Source organism: Gymnodraco acuticeps, unplaced genomic scaffold (assembly GCF_902827175.1).
Source record: "Gymnodraco acuticeps unplaced genomic scaffold, fGymAcu1.1, whole genome shotgun sequence".
NCBI lineage: Eukaryota > Metazoa > Chordata > Actinopteri > Perciformes > Bathydraconidae > Gymnodraco > Gymnodraco acuticeps.
Window position 1 is genome coordinate 27,501 of NW_022990834.1, and position 23,703 is coordinate 51,203.

Sequence of the window (23,703 nt, forward strand, 5' to 3'; positions counted from 1 at the left end):
GGTTTGCGTTTTCAAACACCGTAGGGACACTTACTTCCTCTCAGTCTAAAGCGAGAGCTCCATCTAAGCTGCTGTATAATTGATAGAGCTGTTTAATACAGCTGGAATTAAATTCTCTTTGTCATGAATTATATAAGACCTCCCAAATTCAGTAATGACAAAGTGGAGCTTTAGGATGACCTGACATCAGCGGGATGTTCATTTTAAATGTGTCTTCTGATCAGTTATACCCCCATCAAGCCATCAAGTGATATTTCAGGTGTAATGTGGCTGTTTACTGTGCAGCGCTTGTCTTAGTTTTGACATATAACTAACTGCCGGGTTGCTGCTGCTTATCTTGTGTGAAATAAACAGGGAAAGTGATGAAGTGAAAATTAAGTCTGTACAAGTTTCATGACAGACTTTGAGCTCGTTTTATGGGAGTCAGTGATGCATGACAGTCAGAAAGGACAGAGGGCTTAGCTAGACTCAAAAATATTTGACATCAGTGTTTATTGCATGGGAATCAAGTCCGTGAACAGGCAAAGGTTTCCAGGCAAGATTTAGGTCCAGGTAACTGAAAATAGATCAGAAAACAAAGAAATCACAGGAACGTCGCGGCTAGAGAGCTCACTGAGACAGTTTAAAAAGCACCAATACACAATGAATTAGGCTAACACGAGGCCTGAACACAACAAGCACTAAGAGACACATTACCTTGCACCAAAGCAGTCGATAGTGTAATGCTATACATACTAAGAACATCTCAGAGCTTATTTACACCTCAAACTGCATGCGTAGTTGAACTCTTACTAACCTCTGTCCCCTCGGTCTTTAAATAATTCTAGGTTCCTTTTTATCTGCTGATAACTTACATGCCAATGTAGACAACTGTTGGCCACAGAAATAGGTATGCCTCCTTTCGGAAACTAAATGGAATCACTGCTAGTATGGCTTAAAACACATGATTATATAAAACAGATTCTACAGTATTTAAAGAGCGTTGAGGGGTCGAAGAGACCTGATAGAGAGATGTATAAGTACAGCCCATTAACCATCATCGTAACAAAACGTAGTGTCTATATTTAAAGTAGTAAACTTTTGACATGCAACACAATAACCAGCTACCTTTGTCAAATACAGTACATATAGAAATTAGGCATACCACAGTTTCCCACAGATCTGAAATATACTTGTGGTGGTAGCCGAGAAGGGGGGAGGGTTGCTAGTTGCTAGTGGAGCACGCTCATGAACTGTTCGCCGGAGCCTCGCAGCGGAGTTACTGCGGAGCGCATAAAGCAGATCCTTCGTGCGATAGCAGAGCGAACAGGTACAGGAGGGGTAGTTAATCGATCGCAGTTGGCGTCGTGCTCGCGGAACAATACAAAAAGATTAAACCTAAATGGGTCGTGAAATCTTTGGCGGACGTTAATATACCAGGTAAAGTCTATGTGTGGGAAACCCTGCCTGCATACCACTATAAAATCATCAATCCGTTCTATATTCCTAATCAAATTAAACCAGACGTTGACATCTTCATAAAGGAACACTTTTTTATTCAAATACCAACAGAGCTTCGTGCAAGGAAGTAGCAGGGTCATTTCTTCCCCATGCTGTTATCTCACATCCTTCTTTAAAGGAAGAAAATACTTAAAGTTCGGCCATTTCTAAAGTGTTTGTCTCAGATAGATTAGAGTCTCATTCTCCTCTCTTCGTCTGGCTGTCCCTCTCACCATCACCATGTCCTGTCAGAGTGTAAAAAGCAATTAGACCGAACGACAGAGTAACACAGGACATGATGCAGGATATTTCATCGTTAAGAGACTAAATTAATTAACATCCGTAATGAATGAACACCTGTTCTGTTTCTGCTGCCAGTAATGTGTCCGTGAAACACCGGTTTTTTGCTTCAACTGACCGCTTAATACCGTCGACACTCCATAACAAATGTAGATATCTACAACATAACACAATTCATCTTCTAAGCGATATGCATATGAGCCTCAAAATGCAGTGTGTGTGTGAAGCAGCCTCGTTTAGCGATGTGCAGCTTTTGTATTGCCGCCTCACTGTTGAATGTAATATCCACGGTTATGGTTGCCACTTGGATCTCAAACTCGTCCAAAACGTCCCTCATTTCCTGGCAAATCCTGACCTTTTCCAGACCGGATTTAATGTTTTGTTTTATATTGTTTACAAGGGAGGGTTGCATTTGTAGTTTAGGGCCTTGGTCATCTCCTTGCTGAGGAAGATTACAGTCTAGCTCTACCAAGGGTTAGGCCTAGTCATAGTTTACTGCAGACTCTCATCGTCTGTGCTGCAGGTCACAATCTATCACAGGATACAAGCACCAACATGTCCATGTCCATCACTCTGAGGCCATTCATTTAGAACATTTTTAAGAATTGCGACCATTTTCCATGATGGCCACCATTGCCAGCTGATTAAAAACGATATTTTACAACATCATTTTGATACATTTCTGTGATTTGGTGTTTGATTATATGTTTTTGAATATGGGGAAGTCAAATGTAGAAACGTCAGAGCTTTTATGTGTCCTTTTAAACACAACATGTAAAAATGTGGGGCTTATTAGAAGCATTTAGGAGATTAAACCACATTCATACTAATATTGGTCTTGTATGTCAGCAGAATTAGTTAGCAGAGACTGAACACCATGATGTCAGCAGTACTACCTCTACTACTGCACTGCTTCACCCCAACATACCTCCAACACCTCCATTACCGTGCATTTTAGGCTACCCAGTTGTCCATTGGCAACTTATTCAGATTTGATGGCAAAGACATGATAAAAATAAGCTTCTGATTAATTCCTGACGTCTGAATTTGGTTTCTTCTTGGTCAAAAATGTATGATTTGACACCAAGATCCTTCATATGTGATGTTATGAAAAAAAAAAAGACACTACATACTGATACTGGACATCAGCCGATGGAGTGATAACCTTGTCCTGTAAAAGAGATTTCAATCAGTGTCCTGTTGCTGTGACAGGGACTAATGAGCAGCACAGGTTCATTTCAAGGTAACTTCAGCACAGAAATCATTTAATGGTGTTTTATTATTCAGCTTGTTTGCCAAATCAAAATCCAGTTGGAACAAATTCAAATACAGACTAACAACAAACATTGACAAGCTTACTGATGGGCCAACATTAAATAGTTTGTTTGATGTATTTTATTATATGTGTTTGTCTTGTCCTTTTGTGGACCCAAGGATTAGAGGACTCCAATGCATCAGCTAATTAAATCCAGTTAATGGCATGGAGCGGATCAAGAGCACCGTTTCTTTGAGCAGTTCACAGGAATCTACAACGTTGTATTAAACTTTTAAACCTTTGCTTGACATACTTTCCCCCTTGTCCCCGGGTTTGTCTTTCCTCTGCAGTACAGGAAGGACACAGGGGAAGTCCTGCTGAGTGAACTACAGCTATCCAAAGCACCACCGCTGCTAACTAAATTAAAATGTCCTTCTCCTTGCCGATCAATTCATTAAGCCAATGGATTTTACTGTCAGATACTCCCCCTGTAATTGCCATAGGTTGTCTCCTTTCCAAAGGACATGCTGGGAAAAATATTAATGTTCAGCCGCTGTAATTAGATAAGGGAAGGCAGAGCGCTGCACACCAACAGGGAGTCCTCGACCCAATTCAATCACCAATATCTGATCAGTGCCGCTGTTCTTAACAGAGTTACAGCTGACTACAGAAGTCCTACTGCCTCCTCAGTGGAGCGGAAACACGGACGTAGAAGTCAGACAGGGAACAATGCAGAGTGCCTCGCATTGGCCATCATTAACACAAAGCCAGCTTGTGTCTCGCACCGCGTCACAACTGTTTACCGTCTGTCTTTGACTCTGACGAGGACACGGAAAATCAACGGCTGCGAGGTTAGCCTGAGGCTGGGGGGGGGGGGGGGGGGGGGGGGAGGGGTCTGATGAAAAAATCTGATGAAACAGTGGGAGGTAGGGAGGTCACAGCGAGTGCCCAGAAGCTAGAAAAGGTCGGTTTTAATTTGTTCATCGGGTTAGCTCGACGGATAGCCTTTTCTGCAAGGCCCCCTTTCACTGAGGACAGCTTCACAGGAAACACCTCCTCTATAGGGACACTATGATGGCTTTGATACCAATGTGTGTGTATGTAGTGTCTCTACTTTAAAGAGTCCTCTCCTGCTGATGTTCAGGTGTATATCAGTATGTAGTGTCTCTACTTTAAAGAGTCCTCTCCTGCTGATGTTCAGGTGTATATCAGTATGTAGTGTCTCTACTTTAAAGAGTCCTCTCCTGCTGATGTTCAGGTGTATATCAGTATGTAGTGTCTCTACTTTAAAGAGTCCTCTCCTGCTGATGTTCAGGTGTATATCAGTATGTAGTGTCTCTACTTTAAAGAGTCCTCTCCTGCTGATGTTCAGGTGTATATCAGTATGTAGTGTCTCTACTTTAAAGAGTCCTCTCCTGCTGATGTTCAGGTGTATATCAGTGTGTAGTGGCTCTACTTTAAAGAGTCCTCTCCTGCTGATGTTCAGGTGTATATCAGTATACAGTGTATCTACTTTAAAGAGTCCTCTCCTGCTGTTGTTCAGGTGTATATCAGTATGTAGTGTCTCTACTTTAAAGAGTCCTCTCCTGCTGATGTTCAGGTGTATATCAGTATGTAGTGTCTCTACTTTAAAGAGTCCTCTCCTGCTGATGTTCAGGTGTATATCAGTATGTAGTGTCTCTACTTTAAAGAGTCCTCTCCTGCTGATATTCAGGTGTATATCAGTATGTAGTGTCTCTACTTTAAAGAGTCCTCTCCTGCTGATGTTCAGGTGTATATCAGTATATAGTGTCTCTACTTTAAAGAGTCCTCTCCTGCTGATGTTCAGGTGTGTATCAGTATGTAGTGTCTCTACTTTAAAGAGTCCTCTCCTGCTGATGTTCAGGTGTATATCAGTATGTAGTGTCTCTACTTTAAAGAGTCCTCTCCTGCTGATGTTCAGGTGTATATCAGTATGTAGTGTCTCTACTTTAAAGAGTCCTCTCCTGCTGATGTTCAGGTGTATATCAGTATGTAGTGTCTCTACTTTAAAGAGTCCTCTCCTGCTGATGTTCAGGTGTATATCAGTATGTATTGTCTCTACTTTAAAGAGTCCTCTCCTGCTGATGTTCAGGTGTATATCAGTATGTAGTGTCTCTACTTTAAAGAGTCCTCTCCTGCTGATGTTCAGGTGTATATCAGTATGTAGTGTCTCTACTTTAAAGAGTCCTCTCCTGCTGATATTCAGGTGTATATCAGTATGTAGTGTCTCTACTTTAAAGAGTCCTCTCCTGCTGATGTTCAGGTGTATATCAGTATATAGTGTCTCTACTTTAAAGAGTCCTCTCCTGCTGATGTTCAGGTGTGTATCAGTATGTACTGTCTCTACTTTAAAGAGTCCTCTCCTGCTGATGTTCAGGTGTATATCAGTATGTAGTGTCTCTACTTTAAAGAGTCCCCTCCTGCTGATGTTCATGTGTATATCAGTATGTAGTGTCTCTACTTTAAAGAGTCCTCTCCTGCTGATGTTCAGGTGTATATCAGTATGTAGTGTCTCTACTTTAAAGAGTCCTCTCCTGCTGATGTTCAGGTGTGTATCAGTATGTAGTGTCTCTACTTTAAAGAGTCCTCTCCTGCTGATGTTCAGGTGTATATCAGTATGTAGTGTCTCTACTTTAAAGAGTCCTCTCCTGCTGATGTTCAGGTGTATATCAGTATGTAGTGTCTCTACTTTTAAAGAGTCCTCTCCTGCTGATATTCAGGTGTATATCAGTATGTAGTGTCTCTACTTTAAAGAGTCCTCTCCTGCTGATGTTCAGGTGTATATCAGTATATAGTGTCTCTACTTTAAAGAGTCCTCTCCTGCTGATGTTCAGGTGTGTATCAGTATGTAGTGTCTCTACTTTAAAGAGTCCTCTCCTGCTGATGTTCAGGTGTATATCAGTATGTAGTGTCTCTACTTTAAGAGTCCTCTCCTGCTGATGTTCAGGTGTATATCAGTATGTAGTGTCTCTACTTTAAAGAGTCCTCTCCTGCTGATGTTCAGGTGTATATCAGTATGTAGTGTCTCTACTTTAAAGAGTCCTCTCCTGCTGATGTTCAGGTGTATATCAGTATGTAGTGTCTCTACTTTAAAGAGTCCTCTCCTGCTGATGTTCAGGTGTATATCAGTATGTAGTGTCTCTACTTTAAAGAGTCCTCTCCTGCTGATGTTCAGGTGTGTATCAGTATGTAGTGTCTCTACTTTAAAGAGTCCTCTCCTGCTGATGTTCAGGTGTATATCAGTATATAGTGTCTCTACTTTAAAGAGTCCTCTCCTGCTGATATTCAGGTGTATATCAGTATGTAGTGTCTCTACTTTAAAGAGTCCTCTCCTGCTGATGTTCAGGTGTATATCAGTATATAGTGTCTCTACTTTAAAGAGTCCTCTCCTGCTGATGTTCAGGTGTGTATCAGTATGTACTGTCTCTACTTTAAAGAGTCCTCTCCTGCTGATGTTCAGGTGTATATCAGTATGTAGTGTCTCTACTTTAAAGAGTCCCTCTGCTGATGTTTCAGGTGTATATCAGTATGTAGTGTCTCTACTTTAAAGAGTCCTCTCCTGCTGATGTTCAGGTGTATATCCAGTATGTAGTGGTCTCTACTTTAAAGAGTCCCTCCTGCTGATGTTCAGGTGCATATCAGTATGTAGTGTCTCTACTTTAAAGAGTCCTCTCCTGCTGATGTTCAGGTGTATATCAGTATGTGTGTCTCTACTTTAAAGAGTCCTCTCCTGCTGATGTTCAGGTGTATATCAGTATGTAGTGTCCTCTACTTTAAAGAGTCCTCTCCTGCTGATGTTCAGGTGTATAGTCATTATGTAGTGTCTCTACTTTAAAGAGTCCTCTCCTGTGATGTTCAGGGTATATCAGTATGTCGTGTCTCTACTTTAAAGAGTCCTCTCCTGCTGATGTTCAGGTGTATATCAGTATGTAGTGTCTCTACTTTAAAGAGTCCTCTCCTGCTGATGTTCAGGTGTATATCAGTATGTAGTGTCTCTACTTTAAGAGTCCTCTCCTGCTGATGTTCAGGTGTATATCAGTATGTAGTGTCTCTACTTTAAAGAGTCCTCTCCTGCTGATGTTCAGGTGTATATCAGTATGTCGTGTCTCTACTTTAAAGAGTCCTCTCCTGCTGATGTTCAGGTGTATATCAGTATGTAGTGTCTCTACTTTAAAGAGTCCTCTCCTGCTGATGTTCAGGTGTATATCAGTATGTAGTGTCTCTACTTTAAAGCCCTGAATGTTTCACTTAAAGCACCCGCTTTAATCTGCCCTTCAATGTTGACCATATTCTGGATCTTCTCTGGGATTCTATTCCGCCAAATTATGTGTGACGTAATTGCGGGCCAAGCGCTCCAGCTGCACCGTTCCGGATCCCAGCATCTGCATGCTTGCATACACAGCTGCAAGCTCAGACAGCGATGACAGTTTAATTTTGAACGTGTCTGAGAGCTCATATGAGGCTGAAGGATCGGAAAGTGATAGTCATGACATCGTAGACGATATTGGCTATATGCCCTACAGATTCGAACCATATGCCTCTGAGTCTGAATCGGATGAAACGACTCCGAGTCGTAATACGAGAGATAATACGGTCATGTAGCCAGTGGTGGACTGAGACTAAAAATCAGCCCGGGACTCTCGACCGGCCCACTTCGGTACCGCTAGTAAATTGTCAACGGGGGGAGTGGGGATGTGCTAGTGACTTATCCGACCGGCCCACTTCGGTACCGGCCCATCGGGATTCGTCCCGATGGCCAGTCCGCCACTGCACCCAGCCCAGCCCACGTAAACTGTCAACGGGGGAGCCTCGCTGCGGGGAAACGGTGGACCTAGTGTCCCGATCGGAGTGGGAATAATAATAATAATAATCCGTGCATTTTATCCATTAATTTCCCCAACATTGTGGAAAAAACCACACGTTTAATCCACGTTGGTGTACTACAACTACAAAAAGCATCGGTTTGTTTTCTCATCAGGAAATGCAGACCGGCTCAAACAAACGGTTTGTAATCATCATCCTCACGATCATTTAATGTATCATATGTTCGCTGAATTGACATGAAAGCACTAATAAATGTAGTTTCATCCACTTGAGTTTACAACTACAAAAATAATCTGTTTGTTTTATATCACATCCGACGGGAGGAAATTCAGCAGCTCTCACTAGCGTTTGTTTGAACACTTTGCAGGAGGCAGGGACTTGCTTTCAAGCAGAACAGAAACTAACTCAGAGGAGTGTTTACGTGTTCGGCGTAATGACGTACAACGGCCTCCACGACTTCTGTAGTCCTATTCAGCCACTTGGTAACAACCATCGTTTCTCAGACACGTCAACTCTTCAGAAATCACCAGTGGGGTCACTGCTGATGATTTAATGTCCTAGAACAAAACGTGACCCGTCTCTTCAATGTGTCTCAACCACAGACCTTAGTTCAGATACTTTCCCAAATCCTATGGAGAGATCCCATTGGCTCTGAGACCAGGGAACAGGAAGTGGAGACCTGCTGACTCACTTCCTGGTTTTAGGACTCGTCACTGCTCCACTCTGTGTGAAGGTCATCCTGTTGTGACGGCTGAAATACAGAAATATCAAAACCCCAAAATATGTTCGAGGTGGTTTAAGGACAGAGTTGCCGTTACACATTTAACATATCTCCAGGTAAAATCATTCAAGCGGGAATAATGGATGTTTTGGCCGCATGCTGTAAACACAACTTTGATGTTTTAGTCATGAAGAGGAAGGCTCCGGCTCTTCATCATCTAAATGTTCCACTATGTTCACCAGATAGTCACTAACACTGACTCCCTGCTGTGAGACCTTTAGAGCACAGTGCGTTTACAGACAGGCAAAAACACACGCAGCTGTCAACGACTGCAAGAAGTGAGTTTAAATGTGAAGTGTTTAGGCCTTGAAACTAAAACAATGAGCTGAAAGACGCTAAAACGCTCCAAAGAGCAGAGTAGAACTCTACAGTTGGTGATTTTTCACTTCTTTCACACATTTATTTATAACTATATCAAAATATCAATGATTGAAGCTTTAGTTTTCATTATTTCCCCCACACTACATCTGTCATTTTAGCGAGTCCAAATCTCCAGATATTATTGTATGAAAACTCCCAAATCTGTATCCTACACTATCTGTAATGACACTTTTATGAGATTACGACTTCCTGTCTCGAGCTTCACAGAATATTCGACTATCAGAACAACCAGTGGACACTCTGCAAGTAGACCAATCCTTCAATTGTGATTTTAGCATCGTGGTGAGGGTCAATGCAACTTTGGAGATGACCAAAGGTGGATATACTGTAGATTTGAAGTAAACAACTTCGAAGTTTAGCTATTGGGGAATTATCTCAAATGGTGGAGTGCTCGTATCTTCTGTGACTTTTGAACGGGAGAATCTCAACAGAGTGTTGGGGAATGACCACTCGCTGCATTTGAAATGACGTTAAAGAGGTCGGGAGGGTATCTACCAATCAGAGAGTTCTTGTTTTGATCCCCAGAGGAAGTGTCCTTGATCGAGATACTTAACCCCAATGTCTACGGTACTGAAGCGTATGTAAATCAAAGAGATACGTTAAATCATCAGCTAAATGCACATGGTTGTGGATTTAATCCAATGAGACGGCCTTTGAAAGACCAAAGGTGGACATACTGTGGGTTCTGATTGAACAACCTCCAAGTTTACCAATGGTGGAATAAGTCAAATGGTGGAGCGCCCACATTTTCCAGAGTGCTCGTATCTTCTGTGACTTTTTACCAAGGGTTGAACAGGAGAATCTCAGCTGAGTGTTGGGTAATGACCACATGTTGCATTTTAAATTAGGTCTAAGAGAGTTCTTGGTTCGATCCCCAGAGGAAGTGTCCTTGGGTGAGATACTTAACCCCAAACTGCTTTCACTCGCATGTCTACGGTACTGAAGTGTATGTAAGTCAAATACATTTGTTGAAATCAGCAGCTAAATGCACTTGGTTGGGGGTTTTAGTCCAATCAGATTGCAGATCACTTTTTTTAGAGCCTCCAAGAGCCAATAGAAGACTCCAATTTCCCCTCTTAGGTCCCGCCTCCGTTTGGTACTTTTAGTGGTTGTTTGGTCGACCATACAACTACTTTTTAGAAGTACTTGGTGGCTCAAATTCAGAAGTGGTGAATGTTCCCCTCTCTTTATATACCGCTGCTACTAACCAGAGACATTATGGGATGTCCCTCTGTCCATCCTGAACTCGTTAAGCTTGGCAATATATCAGATATGACAAATTGCTCTAATTTCAGATATATGTCCGTTTGAGTAACTTTTTCCGGAGGATCCAGTAATGTTTGTAGATCGCTTGAAGAGTTTGTGAAGAGTTGAAGACGTCATTTGTTCTGGAAAACATTTGAAAGCATTATTTGTTTGCAAAACAGAACAAATAACAACATTTCTTAAAGAATTAACTGTAAAAGTTATTTCCACCGGTCATTTTATCAGTGAAGAATATTCAAACAAGTTGTAGGACGTGTGATTTTACTCCGACGTGACCTCATCTGTCCTGCCGTCGCTAACCCAATCCCACCTGGATTAGGAAAAGGGAAACGGTGCTGGCTCAGCTGTGCGTGTGAAAGAGGAATAAAGGCTTCTGAATCCTCTCTGCGACACAACAACAAGTCATTTATTTGAATGCTAAACCTTCAGCGGGATCAGTGGATGTGATTTATTCATCATGCTCGGATATAATTTGGCTCTCAGTCTTGGAGGAAAGGTTTTTCTAGCTCGCTGCTTGCTCCCAGAAGTGTCTCAGCATCTGTCACTAACTCGCACGCCAAGGTGATGAAATATTGATTAAAAGTGATGCGAGTAAACGAGATGAGATTATTGTTTACTTGTTACATCTCGGCTGGTTCGTCTCCCTGCAGACCCTCGGAGACAAGAACTCAATCCAGATGGCTTCTCGTTGGAGACAAAACTTTAAATACCGGTTTTACTTTTCACAACTCATTTGGTTTTAGAAGGAGATTCAATCAAGGCTGAAGGATTTAGAAAATAAATGAAGAATTCACAGATGTTGCACTTGCGATATTATTGGTGATATTCGTAGACATTTTAATGTTTAGACTTGCATTACTATAAATACATTTTTTATTTTATGATTATTGTGTTTTTTTATCAGGATGATCTTTTTATAATCTTATTTTTAAATCTTTTATTTTTACCATATTTATTCACCTGTTCGCCTATTTTGCTTCTATTTTAGCGCCTTTACAAGTGCCCAAAGCGCTTTACATTGCATATATTAGACATGTAATACATCATTACTGTAGAGTGGACAATTCCCACAGGGGTGATTTAGTGGGAAGTGTTTTGTCCAAGGACACAACGACAGTGGCGTTAAAGGCGGGATTGAACCAGTGCTCCTGACCTGATGGTCAGCGCACTGCGCCACAGCCGTCCTCAATGTTATTATTATTATATCATCTCTAAATCTGGTCCAAAATCTTTGATCATTTGAACAAATCAAAAGTATTTGAGAGGTTGAGTTTTCTCCACGTCTTGTCCTCCAACTCAGTAACCATGTCCTCGTCTTTCGACTTTTTTGATATCGTATTTGGTTCGTTTGCATTTAGTATGTGTTTGCGTGTCTAAATTATAGCTGAGACCTTCCCCTTTCCTTTGTCTTTTCCCTGTATAAAGTTTTTGTCAGGTTCAGATCTTTGTGCTTCATCAGTGGTGCAGGTTATCTGCCCTTCCAGCTGGAAATACATTGATTCTGTTAAATGCTATAACTCTTTATTAAAGGTCTCCTATCAGGCAAAATGCACTTATTGATGTCTTTTCTACATCACCATGTGTCCCTGGTGTGTCCCCGGTGTGTCCCCGGTGTGTCCCCGGTGTGTCCCCGGTGTGTCCCCGGTGTGTCCCCGGTGTGTCAACGTGTGTCCCCGGTGTGTCCCGGTATGTCCCTGTGTGCCCCCGGTGTGTCCCCGGTGTGTCCCCGGTGTGTCCCCGGTGTGTCCCCGGTGTGTCCCCGGTGTGTCCCCGGTGTGTCCCCCGGTGTGTCCCCGGTGTGTCCCCGGTGTGTCCCCCGGTGTGTCCCCGGTGTGTCCCCGGTGTCCCGGTGTGTCCCCGGTGGTGTCCCCGGTGTGGTCCCCGTGTGTCCCCGGTGTGTCCCCCCGGTGTCCCCCCGGTGTGTCCCTGGTGTGTCCCCGGTGTGTCAGGAGACTCTCAAAGTGTCAGGAAATAAACCCCTCTCTCTTTTCCTCCGTACACATCTCTAAAAACGGGGGAACAACGGAGCTGATCCAAATTTGCTGCGTCATGACCACATTACTAAAATGTGGGCGGGCTTTAGACCCACGGGCCAATCAGAAAACGTTGCTGTCAGAAACAATGAGACGTGTTCTGGAAGTAATATGGTCTGTGTTTACATTAGCATGCTAACACTCAGAGCTAACCTGTACTGGAGAGAGTGTGTGTGAAGAAGCAGGAAATCAAAAGGAAGTCACCTTGTGGTAAACCTGAGAGAGAGAAAGAGTTTGAGCTCCATCCTGTTTCAGAGAGTTAATACTTATAATATTTTATCTCCGGTTCAATCTGGTTTCAGGCCTAATCACTCCACAACAACTGCCCTACTTACATTTACAAATGACTTGTACTCTGCTGCAGATGATGGTGAACTCACAGGTGCCATTTTTATTGACTTGACAAAAGCCTTTGATTTCGTTGATCGATATCTGCTCTTGGATAAACTTCACGGCATTGGCCTTTCTAATAATACAGTGTTATGGTTTAACTCGTACCTTCACAGTAGAAAGCAATGTGTGGTTGTTAATGGAAAACAGTCTGACCTGTTGATCCAACAAAAGGGTGTACCCCAAGGATCAACTCTGGGCCCACTTCTGTTCTCTATTTACATAAATGATTTATCTTCTTGTCTCATTCATTGTTGTACTCACCTTTATGCTGATGACACTGTCATATATACATCCAAATCAGATTGTTCACAAATTCAGATCTCTCTTCAATCGGATTGTAATATCTTACAGGACAAACAACAAATCAAAATCTTATACCATGGTCTTTGGTACCAGGCAGAAGCTCAGATCCAAACCTAATGTAGTAATAACATGTAAGGATGGCACTTCTCTGCATAAAGTTGATAGCTTTAAATATCTTGGTGTATGGCTAGACTCTGAACTTTCATTTAAACTACATATAAAGCATGTAATACAAAAAGTCAATTACGGAATCGGTGTTTTACACCGCTCTCGCAATTGTTTTACGCTTAGTGTCCGAAAGAGAATTGCTTCTCAACTTATTCTTCCGATTATGGACTATTGTGATGTTGTCTACCAAAATGCACATAAATCAGATCTTGCTCCACTCAACATAGCCTACAACAGACTATGCAGATTTGTTCTTGGTTGTCCTTTTCGTACACATCACTGCACAATGTATAACCAACTGAAATGGCCTTCTTTAAATGTAAGAAGACACACGCATTGGCTTCAGCTGATATTTAAATGCATTTATCTAAACTATCCCCCTTAGTTAAAGCAGTATTTTGTACCCTACTCACCAATTCATTAAGTTAGACATTCTGTTCAGATTTATTTCTCTGTCCCCTCTGCAAACAAATGTATTGGCAGAAGAGCGTTCATGTTCAAAGCCCCAACTGACTGGAATACTTTACCTGCTGCTATTAGATCTCTTGCATCATTGGGTTTATTTAAACATGCATTGTTATCTCACTTTCAACTGGTCTGTACTTGTTATAACTGATATTGATGAAACTGATTTGCTTGACTGTCTCAAATTGTAATGATTGTATGCATTGCTTGAATTTCACTTAAAGACTGCATGTGGTTTGTCTTGTGTGTCATTTTTTTCATTTTGTCTTTTTGTTTATGTATGTCTGTAAGTTGTTGCTATTGTCGGGACCCCCTTGAAAACGAGATGGTGCATCTCAAGGGGTTTATCCCAATCAATACAATTTCTATATAGAGAGAATCCTTGATGTGGTTTGGAACATGATATGGATTTTCATCACGGCAGCATTTAGCTGAGTTTCTGCTGGGAGAGTTCTGATCAGGCATTAGCTCCACCTCCTCCACCCAGAATCAGCACTTTAGTAACGGGGCTGAAACAGAGGGATATGAGGGATGTCTAAAATGCATAATCTGTTTGGTATTTTGAGCAAAACACATCATAAACATGTTTTTATATCTCTGAGACCCATGATATATGCCTAAAAATAGCATGAACCTTTAAATAACACAACTTTGGTTTAAGCACGTCCTCGTCCTCCAGCTCAGTAACCATGTCTCCGTCTCTCTCTCTCCAGATGAAGTCAACAGAAGTGGATCACGGTCTTTTCACGGACAGTTACTGCAAAGTGTGCAGCGCTCAGCTCATCTCCGAGTCCCAGAGGGTGGCCCATTATGAGGTGAGGACCCCAAACATCACCTCACATGACTCCATTCAATTACAAATGTATTTATACAGCCCAGGGGTGTCCAAACTGTTTTCGAAGGGCTGGGCCACTCACTAGAGGTTTATCGCCTCATAAGTTCAGTTAAAAGTTCAATCTCAGATTGATGATAATAAGAGGAAATATGAAGGGTATATTTCAAGGTTGTTATGTAACTGACTTATTGGACTTTTTTCTTATCAACTAAGATTTGTTGGAACATGTTTTCAACTTTAATTGACTGAATTTATTTGAAAAGTGGGCTTATTAACACATGAATACTGTGTTATATATCTGAACATATATATGTAAGAAGTACAATAGCATACGTTTAATTTGTGGGCCATGTTTCATTATACTTTTTTAATTTGCTGAGGGCCGATTCAGAGGGCTTCACAAATCAACACATCTGAGAATATAGACAATTCACTCGCTCTCTTTGTCTCCATGGAAATGTTTAGGGTCATGTTGTGTCCCCCCCCCCAGACACACTCAGATGGAGTTTACACCTGAGCCCCAGCTGAGCCCCTCAGTGAACTCACCTGGGAACACATGTGTCTCCTAAACCTCAGCACAGAGCTAATGGAGGTTTAATGGAATAATGGCAGGAGAAATTTAACCGTGTTCTTATTCTTTATTAGGATCCCGTTCTTCCTGGGGTCCTCACACACACAAAGCACACACAAAGCACACACAAAGCACACACAAAGCACACACAAAGCACACATAAACATACCGGGTGTACATGAAGGATTTCGAAGGTGCACGGCTTTTCAACAGCAACAAATCACTGGCTTATTGTTTTGGATTCAGTAAACAAGGGATTTTCGTCACCCCCTGCAATGCCTTCCTATTGAGCATTGTGCAGTTCCCATACCAGGCTGTGATACAGCTGGTCAGGATGCTCTCAATGGTGCAGCGATACAAGTTCACCAGAATCTGAGGAGAGAGGTGATCTTTCTTTAGTCTCCTCAGGAAGAAGAGACGCTGGTGAGCCTTCTTTACTAGTGGTGTTGTTGGACCATGAGAGGTCATCGGATATGTGGACCCCCAGGAACCTGAAGCTAGACACACACTCCACCTCCGTTCCATTTATGTGGATGGGAGCGTGTGTGTTGCCTTTCGATTTCCTGAAGTCCACAATGAGTTATTTTGTTGTTGTTGTGTTAAGGGTCAGGTTATTGTCAGCACACCACTCAGTCAGCTGAACCTCCTCCCTGTAGGCCGTCTCATCGTTGTTGTGGATGAGGCCGATCACCGTTGTGTCGTCTGCATACTTGATCATGGTGTTTGAACCATGTACAGGGGTACAGTCGTATGGAGTAGAGGAGGGGGCTCAGCACGCAGCCTTGTGGGACACCGGTATGTAGGCAGAGGGTCATGGAAGAGAGATTATCCAACCTGACATGCTGGGGTCTGTTGGTTAGAAAGTCTCAAATCCAGCTTGATGTCCAATGTCAGCTTGAATAAGTGTATTATAGTTGTTTTTACTCAAAGTTTCTGACATTGTTGTGTTTTAGTAACTGCAAGCACATTTTGTCATTGATGTTAGCCAGACTTTGTGGAGCCACCCAAAGTACACTATTGTCTCGATGTGTAGGAACTTCATAAGTTTGTCTCTGAGTCTCTGTGCGTCCTGCAGGGCGGTTCTATTTCTATTTAAAGCTGTGAAACAGGAGATCCTGCTTTGTTCCTCGTTGCAGGAGACAGGAAGTGGCTGCCAGCGTCCAAATCAAATATTCATTTTGTTATTGTGTGCTGAATGCTGGATGCTGGATGGTGGATGCTGAATGCTGGATGCTGGATGCTGGATGCTGAATGCTGGATGCTGAATGGTGGATGCTGGATGCTGAATGCTGGATGCTGAATGGTGGATGCTGGATGCTGAATGCTGGATGCTGAATGCTGAATGCTGGATGCTGGATGCTGGATGCTGGATGCTGGATGCTGGATGCTGGATGCTGGATGCTGGATGCTGGATGCTGGATGCTGGATGCTGAATGCTCGATGCTGGATGCTGGATGCTGGATGCTGGATGCTGGATGCTGAATGCTCGATGCTGGATGCTGGATGCTGGATGCTGAATGCTGGATGCTGGATGCTGGATGGTGGATGCTGAATGCTGGATGCTGGATGCTGGATGCTGGATGCTGAATGCTGAATGCTGGATGCTGGATGCTGAATGCTGGATGCTGAATGCTGGATGCTGGATGCTGGATGCTGAATGCTGGATGCTGGATGCTGAATGCTGAATGCTGGATGCTGGATGCTGGATGCTGAATGCTGAATGCTGGATGCTGAATGCTGGATGCTGGATGCTGGATGCTGAATGCTGGATGCTGGATGCTGGATGCTGGATGGTGGATGCTGAATGCTGGATGCTGGATGCTGGATGCTGGATGCTGGATGCTGGATGCTGGATGCTGGATGCTGGATGCTGGATGCTGAATGCTGGATGCTGAATGCTGGATGCTGGATGCTGAATGCTGGATGCTGAATGCTGGATGCTGAATGCTGGATGCTGGATGCTGAATGCTGGATGCTGAATGCTGGATGCTGAATGCTGGATGCTGGATGCTGAATGCTGAATGCTGGATGCTGGATGCTGGAATGCTGAATGCTGGATGCTGAATGCTGGATGCTGGATGCTGGATGCTGAATGCTGGATGCTGAATGCTGGATGCTGGATGCTGAATGCTGGATGCTGGATGCTGGATGCTGAATGCTGGATGCTGGAATGCTGGATGCTGGATGCTGGATGCTGGATGCTGGATGCTGGATGCTGGATGCTGGATGCTGGATGCTGGATGCTGAATGCTGGATGCTGGATGCTGGATGCTGGATGCTGGATGCTGAATGCTGGATGCTGGATGCTGGATGCTGAATGCTGGATGCTGGATGCTGAATGCTGGATGCTGGATGCTGGATGCTGAATGGTGGATGCTGAATGCTGGATGCTGGATGCTGGATGCTGAATGCTGGATGCTGGATGCTGGATGCTGGATGCTGGATGCTGAATGCTGGATGCTGAATGCTGGATGCTGAATGGTGGATGCTGAATGCTGGATGCTGGATGCTGGATGCTGAATGCTGGATGCTGAATGGTGGATGCTGAATGCTGGATGCTGAATGCTGGATGCTGGATGCTGAATGCTGGATGCTGAATGGTGGATGCTGGATGCTGAATGCTGGATGCTGAATGCTGGATGCTGAATGCTGGATGCTGAATGCTGGATGCTGGATGCTGGATGCTGGATGCTGGATGCTGGATGCTGGATGCTGGATGCTGAATGCTGGATGCTGGATGCTGGATGCTGAATGCTGGATGCTGGATGCTGGATGCTGGATGCTGAATGCTGAATGGTGGATGCTGGATGCTGGATGCTGGATGCTGGATGCTGGATGCTGGATGCTGGATGCTGGATGCTGGATGCTGAATGCTGGATGCTGAATGGTGGATGCTGGATGCTGGATGCTGGATGCTGAATGCTGGATGCTGAATGCTGGATGCTGGATGCTGAATGCTGGATGCTGGATGCTGGATGCTGAATGGTGGATGCTGGATGCTGGATGCTGGATGCTGGATGCTGGATGCTGGATGCTGGATGCTGAATGCTGGATGCTGAATGGTGGATGCTGGATGCTGGATGCTGAATGCTGGATGCTGAATGGTGGATGCCGGATGCCGGATGCCGGATGCCTGAATGCCGGATGCCGGATGCCGGATGCCGGATGCCGGATGCCGGATGCCGGATGCCGGATGCCGAATGCCGAATGCTGAATGCGGCACTTGGCCCGTCGCCTGCTGGAGAAACTATGGATCCTCTTTCTGCTCAGTTCTGCTCTGATGCTTCCTGACATGTTTGGGTCACGCTGACGAACAGAACACACACAGAGGGAATACAGTACACTTCTCTTTAGGATACAGGAAGTTATTTTGCACTTAGGAGGAGGACAGTGTTCCAGTTTAATTTGTAATGGTTAGTCCTACAGAAAAGCTGATAAGTCAAAAAAAGATCCAGGGTCCAGTCTGCGGCTAAACCACCGTACCGTCTCCATGTTAAAGAATGAGAAATACATGGGAGAGAAGGAGAAATGAATGCTCTGGAGATTAATAGGTGTCTGCGTGGTGTAAACAAATAAGAAAATCATTAAGAATAAGTGACTGCTGATCTTAAAAAGATACAAACTAGTGTTAACATTTTAAAGTGAATTCATCTTCAGTAACAACAGAACCAGCCTGTGACACATTGTTTTAGTGATCAAGGTATCAAGCGAACCGGTGCTTTCAGGATCGTCTAACAGTGTCCGAAACCCAAACTAATAACATGAGATGTACTTTATTGATCCTAAATTGGGAATGTTTGTGTTGCAGCAGCATAAACAAACAAAGCATTGCACATAAGGTTACATTTAACCATCTCAAAATAGAAAAAAAACAGCTTTAAAAAGTAGAAAATATGCAAGTTGACCTTCATCAAACCGCATATTTTAGGGGCTGCATATATTACTTTCTGCAACTCTGTGAAAAGACCAGTTTAGGTTTGACTGTAATCCATTCCAAACATGCATTTAGAACATGCGCAGTGTTGATATGTGCCCACTTAATGATCTGTAAAATCCCCTCAATTAAGCACCAATCTCAGCACAGCAGGGGGTCGGGGGTCACGGTTTGGTATATGCAGACCCAAAAGCAGTCCAAATAGGCTGGGGACGGAAATAAATAAAAAGACAAGGTGGAACAAAAGGGAAAGTAACAAATAAACCGGGAACACAGGAGGGCAGACCAGGGACATCCAGACATCAGAACAAAACCCCACGACGAATCGACAAGGAACACAAGGGAAGGCAAGACTCAATACACAATAATCACAAGAGAGGGGAAACACAATCAGAGAGGAGGGGAAACACAGACACATGAGACAGGGGGTCAACTCCTTTCAAAGTAAAACAGGAAACAGAGGCATCTCCTTTTGAGGCACGGTTAAATCAAACGGTGATGATTTCAAAGGCTTCAGATTCATCCCCCCATCTTCATCTTTCCTCCCACTAACGCACTGAACTCTGATCCCGTCGATGCCCCTTTGAATCTGTCGCACATTGCCTTTTGTCGAGTTTTAAACTCCACAGTGACGGTGGCTCTGGTGTGACAGTGCAGACAGGGGAGTAATTGATATTTAAACCTTCTTTTATGCACATCAAAGCCTCCGCTCTTCTGCAGAGGATCACAGCGTCTCTGGTTCACAGTTCAAACACTCTCCAAGCTGCTGGTAATTTATGCATTTGTCTCCTTTTTGCATGTGTTCTACATCGGGGTGAACTTGACAGGCTGTTATTCACAGAGATAATGGAAATGGGAAGTGACCTGCGAGCAAATGTGTGGGAGTTCTCGTGAGTTTGTGCTGGCAGAAGATTCACATTAGGGGTGGGAATCACCAGGGTCCCCACGATACCATACTATCGCGATACTTAAGCCATAATATGCCGAGTATTGCGATACGATCAGTGGCGAGCCGTGACTTGTATACCTAGGCCCTCTGACCCCACCGTTTCCCTAAATAGTTATTACATCACAGCGTATACCTCAGCGGAAATACAACGGCCCGGGGTGCAAAACGCATCAATGAAAGCGACCCTCTACCTCACAAAACAACACCTGTAAATAACCCTATTTGTGTTCTTTGAAATTGAAAAGGATATTGCATTGTGTTTGTTTCTTTCGTTGCACTTGTATGTCTTAAGTGTAATTTGGCATACTTTTATTTTGAAGGCGAGTTTACACTGTTGACAGGAAGTTGTTGTTGCTATGGAAACAAGAATAGCTTCACAGCGGGCGGAACTTGTCATAAAGTCCCCGATAATAAAAGCCACCCATTTAGAGGGAAGATGTGATTGGTCAATTGTACTGTCAGTTGACATTACTCTCTCGTTCAGTTACTATAGCTGGCCCTCTGTGAATTCATAGCTGGACGTCCAATCAGCTCCTCTCTTCACCTCGCAGAGACAAGCTTCTTTCATTTAACCCTTCACATTCAAACAGAAACTGAATAGGCAGATTCAAAGGATTTATTTCTTTGGAAATGTTATTTTAAATACAATTAAATCAAGTTATTTTGGTAAAACTAAAGCTGGGAGACCAGGGGACACTAAAGAGTCACGCACACAGCTGGGGGACCAGGGGACACTGAAGAGTGACGCACACAGCTGAGAGACCAGGGGACACTAAAGAGTCACGCACACAGCTGGGGGACCAGGGGACACTGAAGAGTGACGCACACAGCTGAGAGACCAGGGGACACTAAAGAGTGACGCACACAGCTGGGAGACCAGGGGACACTGAAGAGTGACGCACACAGCTGAGAGACTAGGGGACACTAAAGAGTGACGCACACAGCTGGGAGACCAGGGGACACTAAAGAGTGACGCACACAGCTGGGAGACCAGGGGACACTAAAAAGTGACGCACACAGCTGGGAGACCAGGGGACACTAAAGAGTGACGCACACAGCTGGAGACCAGGGGACACTAAAGAGTGACACACACAGCTGGGAGACCAGGGGACACTAAAGAGTGACGCACACAGCTGTGAGACCAGGGGACACTAAAGAGTGACGCACACAGCTGGGAGACCAGGGGACACTAAAGAGTGACGCACACAGCTGGAGACCAGGGGACACTAAAGAGTGACGCACACAGCTGGAGACCAGGGGACACTAAAGAGTGATGCACACAGCTGGGAGACCAGGGGACACTAAAGAGTGATGCACACAGCTGGAGACCAGGGGACACTAAAGAGTGACGCACACAGCTGGACACCAGGGGACACTAAAGAGTGATGCACACAGCTGTGAGACCAGGGGACACTACATAGTGACGCACACAGCTGGAGACCAGGGGACACTACAGAGTGACGCACACAGCTGGAGACCAGGGGACACTAAAGAGTGACGCACACAGCTGGGAGACCAGGGGACACTAAAGAGTGATGCACACAGCTGGGAGACCAGGGGACACTAAAGAGTGACGCACACAGCTGGACACCAGGGGACACTAAAGAGTGATGCACACAGCTGGGAGACCAGGGGACACTAAAGAGTGATGCACACAGCTGGAGACCAGGGGACACTAAAGAGTGACGCACACAGCTGGAAGATTCTATAGAAGCAGTAATAATCGAAACAAAAAGCCAACACTTTACACTAAGAACTTACTGGTCCCTGATTTGGAAAGTTGTGCTAAAAGCTCGTAGAAAGAGTTTTTTTTCTGCAGCGCTCTGTTACTACATGGAGAAAGGAGAAGTCATTACTGGAGCGTTAATACATGAATGCTGGTAGAATACTAATATTGAAGAGCCATTTTATTGCAGTTCTTTAAAGCAAGAGACTGTACAATAGCTCCTTATACAAAACAAATGAATAACATTGACAGAGAGTAATCCTTTGAGAAAATGTGAATTTTCCTTTCATATAATATCCCCTCATCCTGTCAGCACTCCGCAGAGACGACCTTTGCTTCGCACTACGGAGGCCGAGAGCCGCCTCAGTTACCAACAAACATGGAAGTCGAGGAGAAAGAGAAACACCCAAAAATACCTACAGATCAAACTATTTTCTGTGTATCTGTGTTTTGTGTCGCTCTGTCGGAGAAGCCCGTGACCTAAGATCTTCATCGGCATAGCTACACTCTAGCTATGTACGTACGACTAAATAAAGAACCATGAACTTCGGATTCATCAAGAAAGACGGACAACTTGACAAAGCGCAAGGAAGTTGGAAACGATGCCGAGCCGCTTTAAAGTACACAAGTAGTTTGAGGAACTTAGCGACACACATAAAGAGGCGACGTGGGGTCTGCGGCTGAAAAGAGAAACCTGACAGTTATGAGTGAAATCACTCAGTGAGGTGTTCTGTCAGAGAGAGGTGTTTCCAGCAGCCTGTGACGGCCAATCACAGTTTAATGTCTTCCTTACTGTCAGCAGTTATGAAAGACCTGTCTGTGAAAGGTTCTTTGTTTTCTTTATTGTTCCCATAGAAACCACTGCTTTCTGCTCACTGGTGAGTCAGCCTCTGGATGAGTGTCAGCACATCAGGCAGCAGCTGTATGGGCATTGCTCTGTGGTAGCTGTTATTAGCACATTGCTAATCATGAGCAATGCATCCTTAAATAGTTGAACTGTGAGGTGTTATCACATTGAACTGTACTCTGGAGACAGAACAGCACCACACTGTGAAAAGGCCAGTTTGTGAAAGGTCCAAGTGGTTTTTTCTTTAAGGTCAAAAAGAAACAGCATGATGGGATGCGCTAGCAGAGGGAACCAAATATGTAAAGCACTTTTTTGTTAATTTATGATTTGCTGCATACGAGGAATAAAACAAAATCCTCTGTCGTACCAAATTGGAGTATCATTATTTTGAATAATGTTGAATCAAATCGTATCGAACTGTATCGCAACAGGGGTGAATCGTATCGCATCGCATCACCTGGTGTTTCAAAGGTATCGTTAATGTATCGTATCGGCCTCAGTGATGGTGTGTGTGTGTGTGTGTGTGTGTGTGTGTGTGTGTGTGTGTGTGTGTGTGTGTGTGTGTGTGTGTGTGTGTGTGTGTGTGTATCTGGAGCGCACTGTAGTTCTCACTCTGAGCCACTCCACTAATCCTCTCCTCTACAAATCAATATCTGCAGAGGTCAAACAGAGCGGGCATGGAAAATGCAGATTATCTCGTCGATAACACTCGCTCATACACCCCCGCTACAGATGGAGTGTGAGCGGAGGGACGCGTTCACGTGTTGGCTCCAACGCCTCCTCAAGAAACGAGGAATAAATACTCACTGATGAGATATTCAACTTCTCTTTTGAAAGGATATTTCCACTTGGGTTTCAGGAGAGCAAACTAACTCTTCATCAGAGGTTGATTCAGCAGCTCGACCTGTTGGACCAACAAGCAGCACTTTGCATTAAATAAAAGTGCATTTCTCCTCAGGGATTAATCGAGTTTGTCTTCCTCTTCAATATTGTACAAAGATGGGCAACATCGGGCTGTGTTTTCTCAGTTTGGTCGTCTAAAAATCCAGTTTGATTGTGTTTGATTATCCACTAAAACCACCTTTACTTTCCAAATGTCCACCTTAACTCTCCATAAAACCACTTTAACTCCAAAATACCTCCTAAACAAACCAAAATACTACCTTAACCCT

General features: G+C 43.8%; 1 protein-coding gene across 1 annotated transcript in view; it reads left to right on the top strand.

The window, feature by feature from the left end:
- The window catches only part of zmat4a (zinc finger, matrin-type 4a), a 194,130-nt gene that overhangs the window by 25,963 nt on the left and 144,464 nt on the right, over positions 1–23,703 (top strand). The window contains exon 2 of the mRNA XM_034232928.1: positions 14,383–14,484. Within this exon, the coding sequence (XP_034088819.1) occupies positions 14,383–14,484 (102 nt within the window). The remainder of the gene's footprint in view (positions 1–14,382; positions 14,485–23,703) is intronic.